Raw genomic sequence first — 19,283 nt, 5'->3', positions numbered from 1 at the left:
ACATTTAAAATAATGACATAAAAAGCTCAAGAGAATTATATATGAAGAAACTGGTGCAGATATTTTAAATATTTATTACAGAAATTTAGTAGACTGCAGATAAGAATTTAATGAAATAATTTTGGGAGGAGTTGACAATTAGAGCCAAGTTGCATAAATTATTCTAAGAGAAATATATCCATGTCCCAGAATTTTTTATGATGGACTGTTTTGTTGTCAAGTCATTTTAGATGTATCTATGTATCTATTTCTTCTTGTATTATTGAGATAAATATCCCTTTCTCTTTATTTGTGAAGTGTCCTTCAAATTCTTGACAAAGACATTTAAAACAAAGCTATTTTGGTCTGATTAAGTAGATGTTTAGTTTGAATTTATTATGACAGTAACATAAAGCAGCGAATATTTATAATTTAATTCCATTTTTATGCCTATGTCCTTCAAAATGATGTAAATACATGTTAATTTAATAATACAATAAATTACAAGTTCTAGACACTTGATCTATTACTCATACATCAAATACAAGCACATTTGTGTCAGATTAATATAGATAACTAATCTATGTCAATATTATAAAAATTTACCACATTAATTTTAGCGTCTCAGAAGGTAAAAATGCTTCTTTTACCTTCTTCCCCCCATGTCCTTTTTTTTTTTTTTTTTTTTGAAAGATACTTCTTAGCCTGAAAGGCCAATTTTATCTTCTTTTCCAAAAAAAGCTTTGATATCTGATATAAAACATTATAATTTCTTCTTTACTGAACTTTACTAAAAGAACTCTTGCAATTTATTGATCTATAAGATGTTTTAAAACTAAGAGTGAGAATTTTGTGTTGGGTCTCATATGGAACCAGTAGGTCATGGCTGTATTTTGTAGAATAGGAAACCTTCCTTTAGTTTATAGACTTATTTTTGAATGACTTTAAAGCATTATTATTTGACCCTTGAAAAAAATGTTAGGAATTAATGTTTAGATTTCTTTTTCCATTCATTCTTGGTGTGTTAGGATGACAATGATGAATGAATAAAATTTATATTTTTCACCATACTTTTAAAAGTAACTGTATAGTTCATTTTGCTGTGGTACCTGATTCATATTGCCCTGAAGAAGTTTAAATACTTCTTTTCATTTATGTTTAATACCTTTTGTAATTGTAAAGATCAATATAAAATATTTTAAAGTAATATATTTCACTTTAGTAGTAGTAGCTAGTAGGAAATTAATTGTTACTCTAGCTTAAACAAAGTAATACAGGAAGTTTACTGACATCTGGAAAATATAGGAAAAGCAGAGGCTCTTGTCAGAAAAAAAGATTCTGAGATAGCTAAAAGGAAAACTTAGGTTTTGAAATGATTTTCCAAAGTAATAAACTGTTTTCTCAGAAACAAAGACCTGCTTTAAAATGCCTTTTAAATTTAGGAAGCTTTTACTTTTTAAATCTTTTGTTTCATTTTACTTAACATTTTTTATGCTAAGAGTTGATGCTTTTAACATTCATTTGACTTTTATGTTTATAAGAAACAGTACGTGAAGCTTTACTTATAGTAGCATTTTGAATCTTTGGCTTCTATAATCAACATCTGTTGAGTTTGATGCTATTATCCCATTTCTCTACCTAGTAAGCTGAGGCATAGAGAAATACTGAAACTTGCCCAAGACCACACAGCCAGTAGACAGTTGTTCCAAGGTTTGTAGCCTTGCCTTATCTGCCATCAAAGCTACCACATCATCCTCCCCGTGTCCTATATCAGAACATCTGAAACTGGGTGGTTGATGTTTTGTTTCTTTCTCTTTTTTTTCAATGGCATTCTGGCAATCTTCAGTAATGAATAATAACTATGGGAATTAAATTGTGTGCTTTTCTAGATTCCTAAAATAGATTAAATTTGATTGAAGCACTAAATCAATTCCACCAATCCCTGTAGCTGTATAGAATTAATACTTAAGGCAGGATTTAAGTACAGTTATAAATTCTTTTTTACAATGGAGTATCTAAAAACATCCAATAAGGGATTGATACATCAAAGCCAAAATGCCAAAGATTTCAATATGAAGAATAACTAGAAATGCTTCTAACCTTATCCTTCTAGGAAACGTGAGGCTATCAGGTTAGCATACAGAGTTGGCTTCCTTTTGCTCCAGAATGCCTCTGTTGCTATTCCACAAACCTTTTGGTTTTTCTCTCACTTTTTCAGCATAAATTTTAGGTACCTATCTAATATAAATAGCAAATTACACCAACTTTATTAGGATAGAGATCTAAAAATAGTAATGACAATTAAAATTAGTATGGTCTAAACTTTCAAACTAAATTTCATGTGCATTCTGAACATGTGTGATGGAGATTATTTCTCTTATGTATGAGGAACCAGGGGTTTGAGTAGTTTTGTAAGGTTTCATATCTAGTAGATTTCATATCTAGTATTCTCAGAGCCTAAGTAGAACTCAAAATCTTTAATTATTCCACAGTGAGCACATTTACTATTATTTGTAGGTATCTACTTCTGCATCTGAGGATAAATGGACTTGTCAACAGAGTTATTAAGAATCCTTCATGTTCATGTTACTCGTTGTTTGGAAGTGAAGTCAAGGGATTCAGACATACTGACAGTAGTTTGGTCAAAACAAAATCACTTCCATTATTCTCAAATTTGAATGTTTTTTACAAACTGGATGAATGAACTAGGCCTCTGCTATTTTGAGAGAAAGCCTTTTACAGATGTATAGCTTACATTAATCAGAACATTCTCTGTAATGTTTTGAAAAATTTTAAAAGATTTTATTTGTTTATTGGAGAGAAAGAGAGAGAGAGAGAGAGCACAAGCAGAGGTCAGAGGGAGAAGCAGACTCCCCACTAAGCAGGAAGCCCAACTCGACTCCGGGCTTGATCCCCAGACCCCGAGATCATGACCTGAGCTGAAGGCAGATGCTTAAGCAACGGAGCCAACCAGGCGCCCCAGGTTTTGAAATTTTTAACATTCATTCTGTTTCAGGTAGACTTCAGCCAAATTAACTGATTTCTCACCCTTCCTTTGGTTTATTTTTCATACCATTTCTCAGGATTGGAAATGAAGGTTTCAGTTGTTTGTTTATAATTGGAGGGGCATGGTAGAACAGACTGCTAGGCCATTCTTGCCTTTGCCTATTGCATATATTTCAGGTGTACAAAGAGAAGCTACTCAGGGAACTAAAGAGTAGAGCAAATTTGGTAACGATTTTTGGTGGGGTGGCACAGGTAATGAAGCTACCTAAAAATTTGCTTATTGATGACTGAAGTCCATTTATGGCATTAGTTGTTTGTCTTTAGATTCAATAATTCACAAAAAAAAAGTGAGTAAAAAATGTAAACTAAACAGAAACAAGTTCCAGAAGCTCCTAACAGTTTGATTTTGGTCAGTGATGACAATGAAGCCTAAAGAAATTGCACACTCTCATGTCTTTCTCTTCTCGCAAGTTGCAACAGGAACTTCTAGCCATAAAACAGCAACAAGAACTCCTAGAAAAGGAGCAGAAACTGGAGCAGCAGAGGCAAGAACAGGAAGTAGAGAGGCACCGCAGAGAACAGCAGCTTCCTCCTCTCAGAGGCAAAGATAGAGGACGAGAAAGTAAGAGGCACCAGGGTAAAAGATCAATCTCTTCCCTCATGTTTAGCTGATGTCATTCAGAATAAAGCCTGATAAGGAGTGAATTAAACTTATCGGAAAAAAAAAAAGAAAGAAAAGAAACTTGTCAAAACTGGCTGCATTTAATTAAAAGAATAAACTAGGGACCCAAATACAAAGCGTTGACATTCACATCTCATCTCCCTGCATTCAGGCTGCACAGCGCCTCAGGAAGCAAACGGAGCATTGTTTGGCAAAGATAACTGATTTTTGTTGTTTCAAACCTTAAAAACAAGGTTCCATGAAAGCAACCTAGCCATGCTGTATTGTTTTATGATAGACTTACTCCTCATTTCCTCGCTAGACCTTCCACCTGCTCAAGTAATAATTGCTCTGTAAGTCAAGCCTTGCCTCCATCTAGTTTTTGAGTACCCAGACTTTGGGAAGATTTAAGGCAGAACATTTGTTGAAAAAAACTATCCACAAGAGGGAGACAGATCCAAATAATTCCCCTGTCTGAGGTCAGTTCAAAATCAGGATGTAGCAAGGTTTAAAATCAGATGACTTGAACTGGAACTGTCAGCAATATTTACATGCTTAATGCTCAAAAGAGTTTTTTAAAACACGAGTTTTTCAAACTAGCAATTCAGGAAAGATGACTGTATTGTGTTCAATCACTTCTATGGTCCCCTAAGACTCTTGATTTTTAAAAGACAATGTTTCATTCCTCATTTTCTTTAACCTTAAGAAAAAAAATAGTATTAATTTTGAGACTCCCCATTCTGCAGAAGCAATTAAAGAAATTATCAAAGGTCCTTTGAAAATTGGCGGTTTGAGCAGTAGTTATAAAACATTACTGTGCCATTCTCAAAAGCCCGTTTAGACTCTGGTTTCTCTTTTAGTAGGAAGCTTCCTATACAGTGACCAGTGGTATTACTTCTTAATTTTTGCTAAATGCTCCAGAGGCTTGAAAGAACAGAGCCCCAAATCAACATCTGTGTCTGTATGTATGTGTTTCAGGGGCAGTGGCAAGTACAGAAGTAAAGCAGAAGCTTCAAGAATTCCTGTTGAGTAAATCAGCAACAAAAGACACTCCAACCAATGGAAAAAATCATTCCGTGAGCCGCCATCCCAAGCTCTGGTACACGTATGTTCAGTGTTTGGCCGTTTTTTTCCCCGGGGGGTCAAGAATATAGATTCTGTATTCAGCCAGCCTGGGCACAGACCTGGTGTCTGCCAATTCTCAGCTATGTGGCTGTGGACAGGCTCCTTGAATTCTCATCCTTCTCTTTGAAAAGATTATAATGATAGTACCTGCCCCTAGGGTTGCTGGAAAGGTCCTGTGAAATAATGTGGTAAAGCATGCAACAGAGAGCAGTGCTTAATAAATGTTAGCAAGTACCATCTCGAGGGCATGGAAGTAGATAGGTTTTTTGGTGAATGAATAACAGAAATGTGGGGTGGGGCATAGAAATTAGTTCCTATTTTGCATTTTTCTATTCTCAGATGGTGCATCTGATATCTTTACAATAATTTCTGAAGATTTGGCAGGTTGAGACTTTATTTTACTTGGCTCGATAGAAGGTGGAGATCTGAGCTATTTTTAAAAGACCAGAAGCTTTTCGACTTAAAAAAAAAAAAAAAAAGGCAGGAAGACAAGGGAGGGAAGGGAAAGAGCATGAAGGCAACAAAGTAAAGCTAAGTCTTCAGGGACAAGTTTACCCCTGACCATCTGACTTCATTTCTTGCTACACTATGAGCCGAGCACACTGACTTCTCACACACAGGCTGACAACATAATACACAATATGATTACAGAAGTACAGAACCATGTTTCCCCAGGCCCAGTGAAGAGAACTATGAGATACACAGTTCTCCTTTCTGGAAAATATGAAGGATACCGTGTTTTTAAAAATTCGGACAAACCCTCATAGGCAAATATTTGGATAACAGACTAATAGATAAGTTTTGATTCTCTGATGTTATACATTTACTGAATGACCATTAGATTTTACACTTAACTGTTTTTTCATTCCTCATGTCATCCAGGATAAGAGAATAAATACTTGATTACTCTATATTGAAGTTGTAAGCATCCCAGGAATTCTATTTGAAGAGTTATTATACTTCTAATTCTATTTTATAAGTATCTGCCCTTCTCAGCATCCATTGAAAAAGGGTAACTGAGGCAGATTCCAGTTATATAAGTACTTTTAAAATGTTTATGTAATTTCTATCAGGCATGTCAGTTGGCTTGAGAAGCCAGTCCCTGAAGAAAATGTTCAGATGTTCAGTTACCATCACAAAATATTTAGAAACAAATACCATTACTTAAAACCGCACACATAATTTATAACTGATTTGTATTCCTTCTAGGTTAAAGCTCATTTTAAGAAGAGACAATACCTTTTTTAAGTGGGAAACAACTATATGCAAAGCGTGTGTCAGCTGGAAGTTCTTTAGCTGTCCCCTTGGGTATATTTAACATGACTGTCAAATGTTACTTAGCAATCCTTTATTGTACTGAATTGAACTTCAGTAGGGGCCAACTCCAAACACTATAAATCATTCGTTTATGGAATCTGAACTTAATACCTTTTTTGCCAGTTAGGGCTAGATGAAGTGCCCTTAAACCATTTTTTGAGAATGTGTAATTCAAATAAATGATACTGGTAGAACCATCATCATGGTGGTGATCCCATGCCCTGTGCATTGTTTTCTTTGTGTATCATAGTTATGGGCGTCCATATCCACTGGATAATTTGCGTTCAGCCCTGAAAACTCTTCCTTGGTAATATAGCTGCCTCTCTTTCACTATATTTATGCAGGGAATAGAAAATATTTTTAAAAATCAGTTTCATGTTGAAGAAATATGTGAGTGCCAGCCTTTACCTTAGAAGTGCTATAGAAGTCAGGAGATCTGAGGCTGTTGACACTATAACTATAATAGAAAAGCCACCCTCTTATACTTTTATTTATTACCTAGCAATTTTTGAAAATGAAGTCCCTTCTACTTTTACTTTGACTATTCTATATTACTGACTAAAAAGGATTAGGATGATGACTTTTTCACTAGTATGATGCTTAAGAAAGCCTACATGGCCATCTCAGATGATCAAAACTCAGGCTCTTGGTGAATTCTCTTTTAGTGAATTAGCAAACTTCTATATAAGTATGTGACCAGACACAACAGTGGTCATTCTTGGGAATCGTGCAACATTCTATAACATACTGCTAAAATGAACTTGGTTATATGAGGCTATGGTTTGTACACACTAAAAAGAAAGAACATAAACACAGCTGAGACACGTGTACAGCATGTGCAACTGATTATTGCTGACCCACACACAGTAAAAACTCCAGAGCAAATGGTGAACCCTCTTTTTCTTTTGTAGGGCTGCCCACCACACGTCACTGGATCAAAGCTCTCCACCCCTGAGTGGGACATCTCCGTCGTACAAATACACATTACCAGGAGCACAGGATGCAAAGGATGATTTCCCCCTTCGAAAAACTGGTAAGTTGGTTTAGCAAGACTCCACTTGCTCTTCCATAATGTACCTGTAGTTTCATTTTGCCATGCCTCTAGAGGAAAGTCAAAGGATTTGCATCAGAGCTATTGTGCCCTCTCCACCCTTGTCCTTAGCATAAGCATGTATGTGCATGCACCACGTACACATGCCAGTTTCAACATCAGTTGATTCAAGATATAATCGGGTACCTTTTTTAATTTAAAAGTTCATCATATTTGGATTTTAGACAAATTATTATCTTATTAGCAATAAATTTTCCAATTACAGAAAACAGAAATTAGATTTCTCAGAAAATTTAAATTGTCTCCACTAATGAGGACCTCTGTAATTTCTTCCTTTTATCTAAATTTTTCTTGAGCTTCAACCATTCACTTCAGAAATGGGAATAATAAACTTTCTTTCCTCACACATTTTAAAACATGTAACTTTTAATTGTTTAAGTAGTGAAAACAGATAAAACCAAAGCTACCTTTTGAGTAAGTGACTTGCCTAATGTCTCACAGATTACAGGAGACCTCAGAGTGATGCTTTGTACCTAATAATCTCATGCAATTATATAAAAATCTGCTTACGGGAACTGGGACAATGAAGCTTCTATTTGTGGAGTTTAGTAAACCGCCTTCTGGCTCTTAAGGCTAGTATTTGTTTGCTCATCTCCTTTTTCAGCCCTCTGATATGTGCATATTTAATGTGTTATGTGCTCTTACCTCTGTAATAAATATATTTAAACTTTAGCTAGATATGAGCATAAATATCATTTTGTATATGTTCTGTTCTAAATCTTCTGTTTTCCAAATGCAGTTTTTAGAGAAAGTTGTAGATTTTAAAATCTTTGTATCCAGAATTGATCTGAAAAGGTACTCAGAGAAGATAGTTTGGTTCACTGTATTTTACTCAGGTCTACTTAAGAAGAATAGATCTATGTAACTTGTATTTGAAATCTACAGAGCAAAAATGATTTCCAATAGTTTTATTAATTTTCCCAAGCAATTTTGAGTCATTAAAATGAATATAGATTGTAAAAACACACGCTATAGCTATTGTCTGTCATAATTTACCTATAGCATAATGAAGATTTAAAAATAAAATCCGTCATAAGAACTTATCACCAACCCTCTTTTGTACAACCACTGGGGTAGGATGGTGAAGTATTGCAAAGAAATCCATGCCTTTTTATTTTAATAGCCTGAGGAGTTTTGCATTTCTACTCTAAGACAATAGGTATAGTAAAATACTTCAAGAGATTAAATACCCCAGAAGGCTGTGCAAAGGGGAGAATGAGATTTATGTATTGCATAAGAACTTCACACTGTTATGTACAAATCAGATTGCCTTCCACATAAATAAACTTATCTGGGATAAAAGGAAGAAAGCAAAGAATGAGCTTCCATGTTCTTTCTGAAACACAGAGTATAGTTTATGAAAATTGATCCATAAAGGGCATGAGTTTTAGAATGTGCAGACTTTGATCTGCTGTCTTGACATTGAGTTGTGCCAATGGCATGTGTAGGAACTATTGACAGAGATTATGTGAATATTGCCTCAGGTCTCAGGGCAGTGACTGGCATTCAAGAGCCCAAGGAGTCACTAAAAGGAAAGAAAACATAAGTCCCCCTATGGCAGGAGGTTACTGATGAGTGATATAGTTACATTCATGGAGAAAGACTTCTACCCTGCTGTGCACACAGCCTTTGAATATATTCTTACCCCTGGGAGACGAAAACTGACTGCAGAACTGACACTGCCTTTGAAAAGAAGTGGCGTTTGGAACCAGTAAGGCATCCAGAAAGAAAATCTGATCTTTTTCAATACTGAAGAACAAGTACTGAAAACCCATACTTTGTGTCCCAGTTTCCATGAGAACAGTTTAGGATTTTTTTCTCTGTGAGGAATGACTAGCAAGCTGTTAATTTATTCTTGTAAAAATTCTCAGTCCACAACAGAATTCAAAGAGAAATCTTGCTCATTATATATGTTACCACATTTTATTCAAATCTGTACTAATATGAGAGACATTTTCTCTGTTGGTGTGATATATAATAATAGTGAAAAGATGCAGCCCTTGTGTTTTCTAGTGTTATATTTTCTTTATTGGCCTAGTATTTCAAGTTTATTCTTTTAATAAAATTGAAAATCTGAAGCATCGGGCCATTGATTTATACAAACAAACTTTTTAAAGCACTATACCAGTGAGGTTCTTGAACAGCCATTAATACTTTGTATGAGGGTTTCAAAATATTTCTTAATTCAATTCCTATCATCAAAGAAAAGTATTATATAATTAAGTACAGATGTTTTGTACACATTATCTAAAGTACTTAAGAGATGCCCTTCACTAATTACAAATACGGAGAACAGAACTCTTCTAACTTTTATCAATGTGATCCATTTGGTGTATTTCCAGTCCACTGTGAGAAACTTTAGACATATCTTTGCAATAAATAGAAGAGCATTGAAATATTTAGTGTGATTCAAGTGATAATTTTTACTTCAACATTTCTTATATGTTTGTTATTTAATAGTTATTACAAAATAGTAAACAAAGTATTATCATAATTACAATTAAACATATGTAATGATTGGGGAAACTAAGATAATTTTTGCATAAAGCTCTATCATATTAAATGAAATCTAGAGTAGTGGCATTGATCACATAGTGTAAATACCAGGACAGCTATAATAGAGTCAAGCTTTTCTACTGGGGCCTGTGATTATCACCCTCTGTGGTCTACTTGAATTTCACTGAATTCAATTTTAGATTTAAAAGAAGTTGTTAAATGAGTGGATCTCTTTGGATCTCTCTTTGGATCTGCATACAATACTGAATACTTCCAATTTCTTTTTAACCTACATCAGGACTGAATTGCCAATCTATATTAGCAAGGTTTAAGGGGATAAAGCTGGAACTGGAATAAGAAAAATTTTAATGACCTTAAAATGATTAAAGTGGCCCCAAGGGTATCCCTTAAACAGTGAGCACAATTTGGAACCTCTTTTGACCTCCTAGGACCCAGCCAGACGGTGATAACCTAGAAACAGTCAACCATAGAAGGCTCATTTGTCTGCGGAGATCTGACCTTTGTCATGCAAAGTGGACCTTTACTTCCTTCCCCTTAGGAGAATGATGGTTGCTCCTAAAATTTGGGCATTTAGGAAATATCAGAATAATACAACTAGGTGGCTCTAATCAGGCCCATTCCTAATTCACTTTTCTTTTAAATGTAGGAATTGAGAGTCTTTTGCTCCTTTGACAACAATGAACATTGAAGGATTTCATAATTAGTTGTGAAGTTGAGAATGAAATCATTGTTTTCAATTTTTATATTTATCGCCCACACTTAAAATAGCACTTCCTTTTAGAATTACCTTCTGTGATTCTTTTTGTTCCACAACACAAGGATTTGTTGATACTGAAATTTGTAGTATTTTATTGAACTTCATGTTTTGGCTGCAAATTATATTGTACTGTAGTATGTGACTTTTCCCCCCTAATATAGTACATTTCTAGACTGATAATAAACTATAAAATAGAGAAAGAAAGCGTCTGGATCCAGGCACTTTTGAAATAGTACATATTTCTCTCAAAGTACTGCTATATGTGGTGACTTTGAATTGACCTTCAGAATCATTTGAATTGGATTCTATTCCAGTGAGTGTGTACGTATGTTTCATAAAATATTATAGTAAAAAAATTCTAGAGGTTTTATGCTCCATTATATTATTGGGGTCTTACCCAGTGAACTTTGCCTTTCTTTGAATGTTATAGTCTTTCCATTTAATACTTCTGAACAAAGTGAACTGGCTGGCTAGATTAACCTCTTAAAGTGTGCAAGCCATTATAAAGCTTGGCGTGGACTGTTCCAGCCCCACTGAAATACTCATTTTAATGGTCAGCAACACAAGAGTAAGACTCAAATATGGAAGGGGTCCAAACATAAGTTAAGGTTTTGGAAGGCCAGTGTCATTTTCCACACTGAGTAAATTGGAAAGAAGGCAAAGATGAGATATACAGCTTTATAAATCTCCTTCAGAATAGTAGTGAGAAGTTATGTGGTACCTTGGTGACCTATTCAAGTTATTATAATCCAGAATTAATACAAGAAGGCTTTTTTAATCTTAGGTCCTAAAATCTCTCTTTTTCCTTCTTTCTGTGTTTTTCTCATGATATGCAAACACATACTCATGTGCACACATGGACGTGCACCCACATTTCTGCCCAGATAGTACTAAAAGAGTGCTTATGCTTGTAAAAATACCACTCAGAGTCTTATTCCAGATTAACAAAAACTGGAGGATTCTTATCTATTTTAGTACTCTTAGTTCCATTGTAGCAGTCATTCTTGCTTTAAATTACTAGAATATTCTTTTCGTGATAATGTTACAAAGTTTTCCCAGAATCGAGAAGCAATGTGGCATAGTAACACCAGGCTTTGAATCCACCTACCAGTTCGAAATCTGGATCCTCATTTTAGGAAATTTACTTAACCTCTTGGCCTTATGACTCTGTCATCTGTAAAATAGGAATAATTATTGCACTTGGTTCATACAGTTAGTTTAGGAATTCAGTTAAGTATTGTGTGTAATGAGCTGAGGATCATACCTAGAATTTAGGGAGCGCTTAGTTAATTTTATGTTGAGGAATTCATCTTCATTTATTTTTATCAAGTTAAAACTGCATATCTTACTCTTGTGGGAAGTCTTTTTAAGGTCTAACATTCTGCTACATTTTTATTGATTTCACAAACAACTGAGGAGAAAGTGACAAACGGTCTTTTTAAGCTATGTGAAACTTTTAGTACTAATGTCAACATTGGAATAAAGGGTTTTGCCAGTTTTGTATTTCCCTGGCATCTCAGAGCGAAATGTGGTGTCTAAAAATAGTAGCAGACTTGTTTCTGTCATCTAACATAGGAAGAACACTAATTGATACTTTATGCTCACTGGGGCTAAGTTGTGTTTTGATTTCTGCCCTTTGACTTGACTTTTAAATTGTTAGATTTTAATTTTTAGAACAGTTTTAGATTCACACACACACACACACACATACAAAAAAAAAAAAAAAAAACTGAGCAGATAGTATACAGACAGGGCTTCCATATCATTCTCCACACCCTCTCCCCCTACCGGCTCTGCTCTTACTTACATGTTGCATGAGTATGGTACATTTGGTATAATTTATGAACCACTAGATACATTATTATTAGCGTAGTACCTAACTTACATTAAGGTTTACTCTTAGTGTTATAAAATTCTATAGATTTTGACACATGCATAATGTCATATCATGTATCCATCATGACAATATAATAAAGAAGAGATTCACTGCCCTCAAAATCCTCTCGCTCCATGGATTCATCCCTCCCCCTGACCAGCCTCTGATAATCACTGGTGTCTCTACTGTCTCTATAGTCTTGCTTCTGTAGCATGTCACATAGTTGGAATCATATTGTATAATGTATTTAGCCTTCCAGACTGGATTCTTTCACTTGGCAATATGCATTTAAGATTTCTCCATGTCTTTTTTGTGGCTTGAAAGCTTTTTTTATTTTTTTTTTTTTTTAAGATTTAGTTATTTATTCATGAGAGACACAGAGGGAGAGGCAGAGACATGGGTAGAAGGAGAAGCAGGCTCCATGCAGGGAGCCTAATGTAGGACTTGATCCCGTGACTCCAGGATCATGCCCTGGGCTGAAGGCAGAAGCTCAACCGCTGAGCCACCCAGGTGTCCCAAGCTCATTTCTTTTTATTGCTAAGTAATACTGTATTATAAAAGGAACCACAATGTGTTCATCATCTACCTATTGAAAGACATCCTGGTTCCTTCCAAGTTTTAGGAGTTATGAATAAATCTATTGTAAATATTCCCATGTATGTTTTGCATAGATACAAGTTTTGAACTGAATTAGGTTAATACATAGGAGTGTGATAGCTGGATCTTTTGATAAAATTGTTTAGTTTTGTAAGAAACTGCCAAACTATCTTCCAAAGTGGCTGTACTATTTTGAACACCCACCAGCAGTGAATCAGAGTTCTTGTTGCTACACATACTCACCAGCACTTGGTATTTTCAGTTTCAGTTTTTTTTGGATTTTGAACATTCTAATAGGTATATAATGGTTTCCCATTTTGGTTTTAAGGTGTAACTTCCTAGTATTATCATGGTGTATTTTTCTCCACTCCTTTACTTTTAATCTTTATTTTTTATCTTTTTAAAGATTTTTATTTATTTATTTGAGAGAGAGAGAGAGAGAAAGAGCAAGCACAAGCAGGTGAGAGGCAGAGGGTGAGACAGAAGCCCCACTGTGCAGTGAACCAGACCTGGGGCTTGATCCCAGGTCTCTGGGATCATGACCTGAACTAAAGACAGACATTTAACCCACTGAGCCACCCTATCTGTGTCTTTATTTTTAAAATAGTTTTCTTATAGGCCACATATACTTGGGTCTTTTTTGAAAATCCACTCTGACAGTCTCTTTTAATAAGTGTATTTGACCATTCACATCTAAAATGGTGATTGATCTATTGTTAGATTATTACCACGACGTGTGTAACTGTTTTCTAATCATTGTACTTACTCTTTATTGTTATCATTTTTTTATTTCCCCTCTTTTTCTAGCCTCTTTGGATTTAATTAACCATTGTATGATTCCATGTTCTCTATCATTTTAGCATATCATTTGTACCTCTTTAAAACTTTTTTATTTTGTGGTTTCCTTAGAGTTTGAAGTACATATTTGTGGCTGAGCTGCATCTACTTTCAAATAATACTGTAGTGCTTTATCAGCATAGGTGCCTTCCAACAGCACATTCTGAGTTCCTCCCACCCACCCTTTATCAAATTGCTGTCATTCACCTCCTTTTTCTGTAAGCTAAAATCACCCAATACATTGTTAATATTATTATTTTGAATAGTTTATTAGATCAATTAAAAATAAGAATAATAAAATACTTTACTTTTACTTCATTTCCTTTACATAAATAGAAGTTTCTGAACTATATCCTTTTCTTTCTTTTTGAAGATCTTCTTTTATTATTTCTTGCAAGGCAAATATACTGGCAAAATTCCCTTAGTCTTTGTTTGTCTGAGAAAGATTTTATTGAATATGGAATTCTAAGTTGCTGGATTTTTTATTGCAACATTTGAAACCTATCACTACACTCTGCTTGCTTGCATCATTTCTGACAAGAAATCTTGTATAATTCTTATCCTGGTTACTCTATAGGCAAGTTGCTTTCTAATATCCTCTGGTTTCTTTGAAGATAGCCTTTTTGTCTTTGGTTTTCTGCAGTTCAAATATGATTTATGTAGGTGTTTAACCTTTGGTATTTATATTGCTTCATGTTCCCTGAGATTCCTATACCTGTGCATTTTAGCCATTATTTATATATTCTTCTGTTCCTTTCCTTCTTGTTATTTTAAGATCCCCATTACACATATATTCCATCTTTTGTAATTGTCCCAGAGTTCTAGTATATTGTGTTCTTTTTTTCTCTTTGCCTTTCAGCTTAGGAAGTGTCTATTGACATGTCTTCAAGATCACTGATTCTTTCCTCAGCCACATCCAGTCCACAGATGAGCCCATCACGTCATTCTTCATTCTGTGTTTTTGATTTCAAGCATTTCCTTTTCATTCTGTCTTAGAGATCTCTCTGCTTATATTGCCCATGTGTTCTTGCAAGTTGTCAACTTTTTCCATTAGAGCTTCTGCTTCCAGTAAGCTGATCTCAGCTGCAATTTTCTGTATTTTCCTGGCTCTCCAGAGTTCAGGGTAGCACCTCGCTCTGAGACTTTTATTCTCTGAAGGATGGAAAGAAACTGCTTTGATTTTTACTTTGCTCAGCTTTTTTCTTGTGGTGAGGATGGAAGTGAAGATTTCCAAGCTCTTTACATGTTGGAGTTGATTCCAGAAGTCTGCCATGGACTTTAAAGCCTATAAAATATTTTAAAATATTTAAACACAACTTTCCAATTTTTTGAGGTGACAGATTTATATTTAAGCAATATAATTCTTACCAATTAATTATAATAGATTTTTTAAGGATTAGCATAAATGATTGTCTTTCTCAGCTTGGTCATGACTAAAATCCATGTGCTAAAAACTGTGACAGAATAGGCTGAAATAATTTTAAATCACATTTTGGAAGGAATCCAATACTTTGTGCTAAAGTCCTTGCCTAATGATTTATTCTATGATATTTTATTCTGTATCCTCTTCTGTATGTCATCTTTCTCTTCTTAATTGGAACCACACCCTATTGATTTTGGTACTTTGAAAATAAATTTGATGAAATATTGAGTTGGAAGGGAATATAAACTACTGTGTAAGCAAGATTTGGGAATTATAAGGATTTTTTTTCTGTATTTCTAATTTTTCTCATTATATCAAACTAGAAATTTGATAAGGTATAAAAAACAATTGTGGCCCTCCAAAAATTAGAAAATTTAGTTCCTTTTTAAAATAAGATTTAATTTTTCACATAGATAATTTACTTTTTACAAGAAGACTTTTTGATAGATTTAATCACTTTGATTATGAAAAGGTAGCTATTTTAAACTATTTCATTGATTCTAAAATGCTCATTTTTTTAAACAAATATATGTCTGAAACCTGAATGAGTCCAATGGATGATATTTTCACAGTTCTACCAGCAATGTTTTTTGCTTTTGCATTTTTTTCTTAGTGATTGTGCATGCTACAATTGATCAATTACTGTAATATTTACCTAAGAATTAAATGGTTTAGAATAATGTGACTTGTTATAAAATAGAAAAATATAAATTGATTTTTTATTTAAAATTATAAAAGGCATAGAAATTAATGTTCCTAAGAATTATCTATTCAAAAGTTAGTTTGGTTAAGTTAGAATCAAGGAACAAAATGATTTAAGTTTCGCAATTCAATAAACAAGAAGCTGGTCTCACAGATTGTATGTGCAATATGGATGATAACTAGTTAGAGCCAAGAGCAAGTATCAATTGCAAATTGTGTGATAATTAAACAACCTTGTAAGAACTTTGAAAATCTAAATTGAATTATTTGGTTGTGGGGGAAACTAGTATGAAAATGCTAATATAGCCTAGAAAGACAAAGCATGGAAAATAATCTTATGGTTTGGAGTTAGATCTGGCTGAGAATTTTAGTATGGTGCTACCACTTAGGACTGTGTAACCATGGACAAGTTAAAAGGACTTCTCTGAACCTGTTTTTTCAAGTATCAAGTATGGAAAATACTTGCCTTACAGAATTATTATAAGTAATAAAGGTATTATATGAAAGTGTCTAGCACAGTGCCTGATATATGGCTGTCTCAGTGCATATTTCCTGTATGAGTTACTGGGAATGAAGGTATGGTATTTGTGGTAGGAACTATTGGTAGTAGCCAGATGGTATAATAATGCAGGACTTGGAATAGCAAAAGGAGTGTAGAACTATGGTCTTAACCCTGTCACTAATATATGACCTTAAACATAGCACTTCATGATTTGGGATCTCAGATTTCTTAGTTAAGGGAAAGATTTGGAGCAAATGATGCCTAAGATTTTATATAAGTCTAAAAAGGAAATATTATGTTTCATGAGGAGTAAGATAAGAAAATGTTAATAATTTGAAGACCATATAAATAAGAAATAAATAATGGTGCTTCTGCAGAATTATGTCTCAAATTCATTGTAATTAACTGTAATAAAGTCTAATGACATATTTTTCACTCCCCATAAAGTATTCAATTAGAAATAGGCAGGACATTTTAGATAAGATTGGAATGAGAAATTGGCAAAAAATAATAATTAAGATTTTAAAAGCATTTAGCCATCTGTTGTATAATCATGAGAATGATTGAAAAAAGACTCCTAATTTGTAATATTCACAATTTTATAACTTGAAACACTGCGGGAAAAAGTCCATGGAATATGTACACTTACACATCTCTAGACATATCTAAAAAAAATAAATTAAAAGATGACAGAAAATAAATGATGAAATGTTTGCAATTGTATTTTCTTTAAAATCAGCCACTCACTGGGTTACTTTGAAATGAAAGGGTCCTTTATAGCAAAGAAATCTGAAGGAAACCATTATCTGTTTCCTAAAAAACCTTCTTAGTATTAAGGCAGCTTGTAATAAAAGTTTATCCTGGCATGCTAGGTTTTTCATCAAATGGCCTTAATTTACCAACTCAGAGTCACCTTTATTTTTGTTTCCTGATCTCCTTTTTTATAAAACTATTTGTTTTGAAGCTTCTTATTTTTATTATTATCTCAAGATTTATACATTCTTTACCAGCTATCCATATAAAAGATAAATTCAAAAGTCATTTTTTTTCCTTTCTTTTTTTTTTTTAATTTTTATTTATTTATGATAGTCACAGAGAGAGAGAGAGAGAGAGAGGCGCAGAGACACAGGCAGAGGGAGAAGCAGGCTCCATGCACCGGGAGCCCGATGTGGGATTCGATCCCGGGTCTCCAGGATCGCGCCCTGGGCCAAAGGCAGGCGCCAAACCGCTGTGCCACCCAGGGATCCCCTCAAAAGTCATTTTTTATAAAACCTTCATTCTGACATTTTCTTTATCTGTATTCTCATATCACTATAATTTTTACTATAAAAGCTGGCAATCATATTTTAATTATTAGATACCATATTTCATACTGATGTTTTTATCTTGTTCTTCTTCCCAATTAGATGGTAAAAATGTCCTTAAAGAGAGTGTTTATGATATATTCATTCCTTATCTGACAAACCACACTTTCTGCTGTGCTTCTTATCTTAGTGAGTAGTAAAGAAATCAATACACATAAAACATGATTTTTGGCATTACTGAGTGCTGCACATGTAGTAGGTTCCTGAGAGGGTTATTGAAAATTAACTTAATTTAGTATTTGGACCACCTTATTTCTAGAGGAGCTACTATTTTAGATTTCAAGATTATAAATATTCTTGAGTAAAAGCAAAGATCTAAACCACCTGAAGAATATAGATAGAAGACATTGAGATAGTAATTTTTTAGTTATAAGCATTTGGCATATTTAATTGGAATTATCTATTTAATTTTATTATATATATATTTTAAAGTAGATAACATGGAATAAGTTCTCAGAGAGCATTTACTAGCCTGCTTCAGCTATGTTTATGTGGTTCTTTGAAAATAATGGTGGGAAAATTCTATATCTGCATTGTCCAATTCACTAGCCACTAGGCAGGTATAGCCACTTGAAATTAAACACAAATGTGGCTAGTGTGCCTGAAGAGAGAAGTTTTTTTGAAAATTTTTAATAAGTTTAACTTTAAATGTCCACATGTAGCTAGACTGTTTACCATCATACAGGACAGCATGAGTAAGACTGAGGCAGCAGAAATGTGGCTTGAGTGTCATGACAAAATCTCTCTGGTGCCCAAGGCAGACATCACTAATCAGTCACAGCAAACTCCTCCCTCTGAGTTTGGACATAGCCTTGGAAGCATTTTTAAATCACATCACCCAAAGAAGGTATAATGTCTGAGCAGAATTAGGCTTTTTAGAACTCTTAATTTTTAAGTAGCATGAAACCAATACAAATTAGCTTAGTTTAAAAAAGAATAGGAGGGGATGTGGAGGGGTTCTTTTAACTGAATTTTCGTAGTCTCTATGTGCTTAGATACTGGTTCAGTGTGATCACACTGGTTCTGCTGGACTTTACATACAGTAATGCTGTCTCCAAATGGTGTCAGGGATAACCTAGTACAGCCCTAGGCCTAATTCCTAGCTGCCTAACAAGATTAGCAAAAACAAGCACTTTCCACCAAGTAGTTCTGATAAATTCCCAGGACTAACTAATTCAGTTGAACAGATTGGGTCTTGTACCAACCTGAATGCATCACTCTCACAGAGAGACAGATTACATTGATGTGGAGATTACCTCACCTGCTCACTCTGGAAGTTTGAATGGAATTTATAGTTGCTCTCTACATGGCCTGGACTGAAACTAAAACTCTGACCAGCATTCATTCTTCTAAAAGGCAGATCTGATTGTATTAACACTTTGTCTCGGCCTCTCTCTCCTTTTAGTATCACGTCATCTGCGGATAGTGCAAATTTCACTTCTTCTTACCCATTGTGATGCCTTCTATTTCTTTTTCTTGTCTGACTGCTACGGCTAAGGCCTTCCAGTA

The 19,283-nt window shown here is 34.3% G+C and overlaps 1 protein-coding gene across 30 annotated transcripts in view; it reads left to right on the top strand.

Moving 5' to 3' along the window:
- The window catches only part of HDAC9 (histone deacetylase 9), a 911,611-nt gene that overhangs the window by 479,809 nt on the left and 412,519 nt on the right, over positions 1-19,283 (top strand). For 17 of the 30 annotated variants that reach the window (XM_072783863.1, XM_072783864.1, XM_072783866.1 and 14 more), the window contains 3 exons: positions 3,457-3,607; positions 4,625-4,751; positions 7,000-7,121. In XM_072783863.1, coding sequence (XP_072639964.1) covers positions 3,457-3,607; positions 4,625-4,751; positions 7,000-7,121 — 400 coding nt within the window. The remainder of the gene's footprint in view (positions 1-3,456; positions 3,608-4,624; positions 4,752-6,999; positions 7,122-19,283) is intronic. The other 13 variants (XM_072783869.1, XM_072783877.1, XM_072783861.1 and 10 more) reach the window with 3 other exon arrangements.

This window comes from Canis lupus, chromosome 18, assembly GCF_048164855.1.
Source record: "Canis lupus baileyi chromosome 18, mCanLup2.hap1, whole genome shotgun sequence".
Classification (NCBI taxonomy): Eukaryota; Metazoa; Chordata; class Mammalia; order Carnivora; family Canidae; genus Canis; species Canis lupus.
This window is presented reverse-complemented; position numbering and strand designations above follow the sequence as displayed.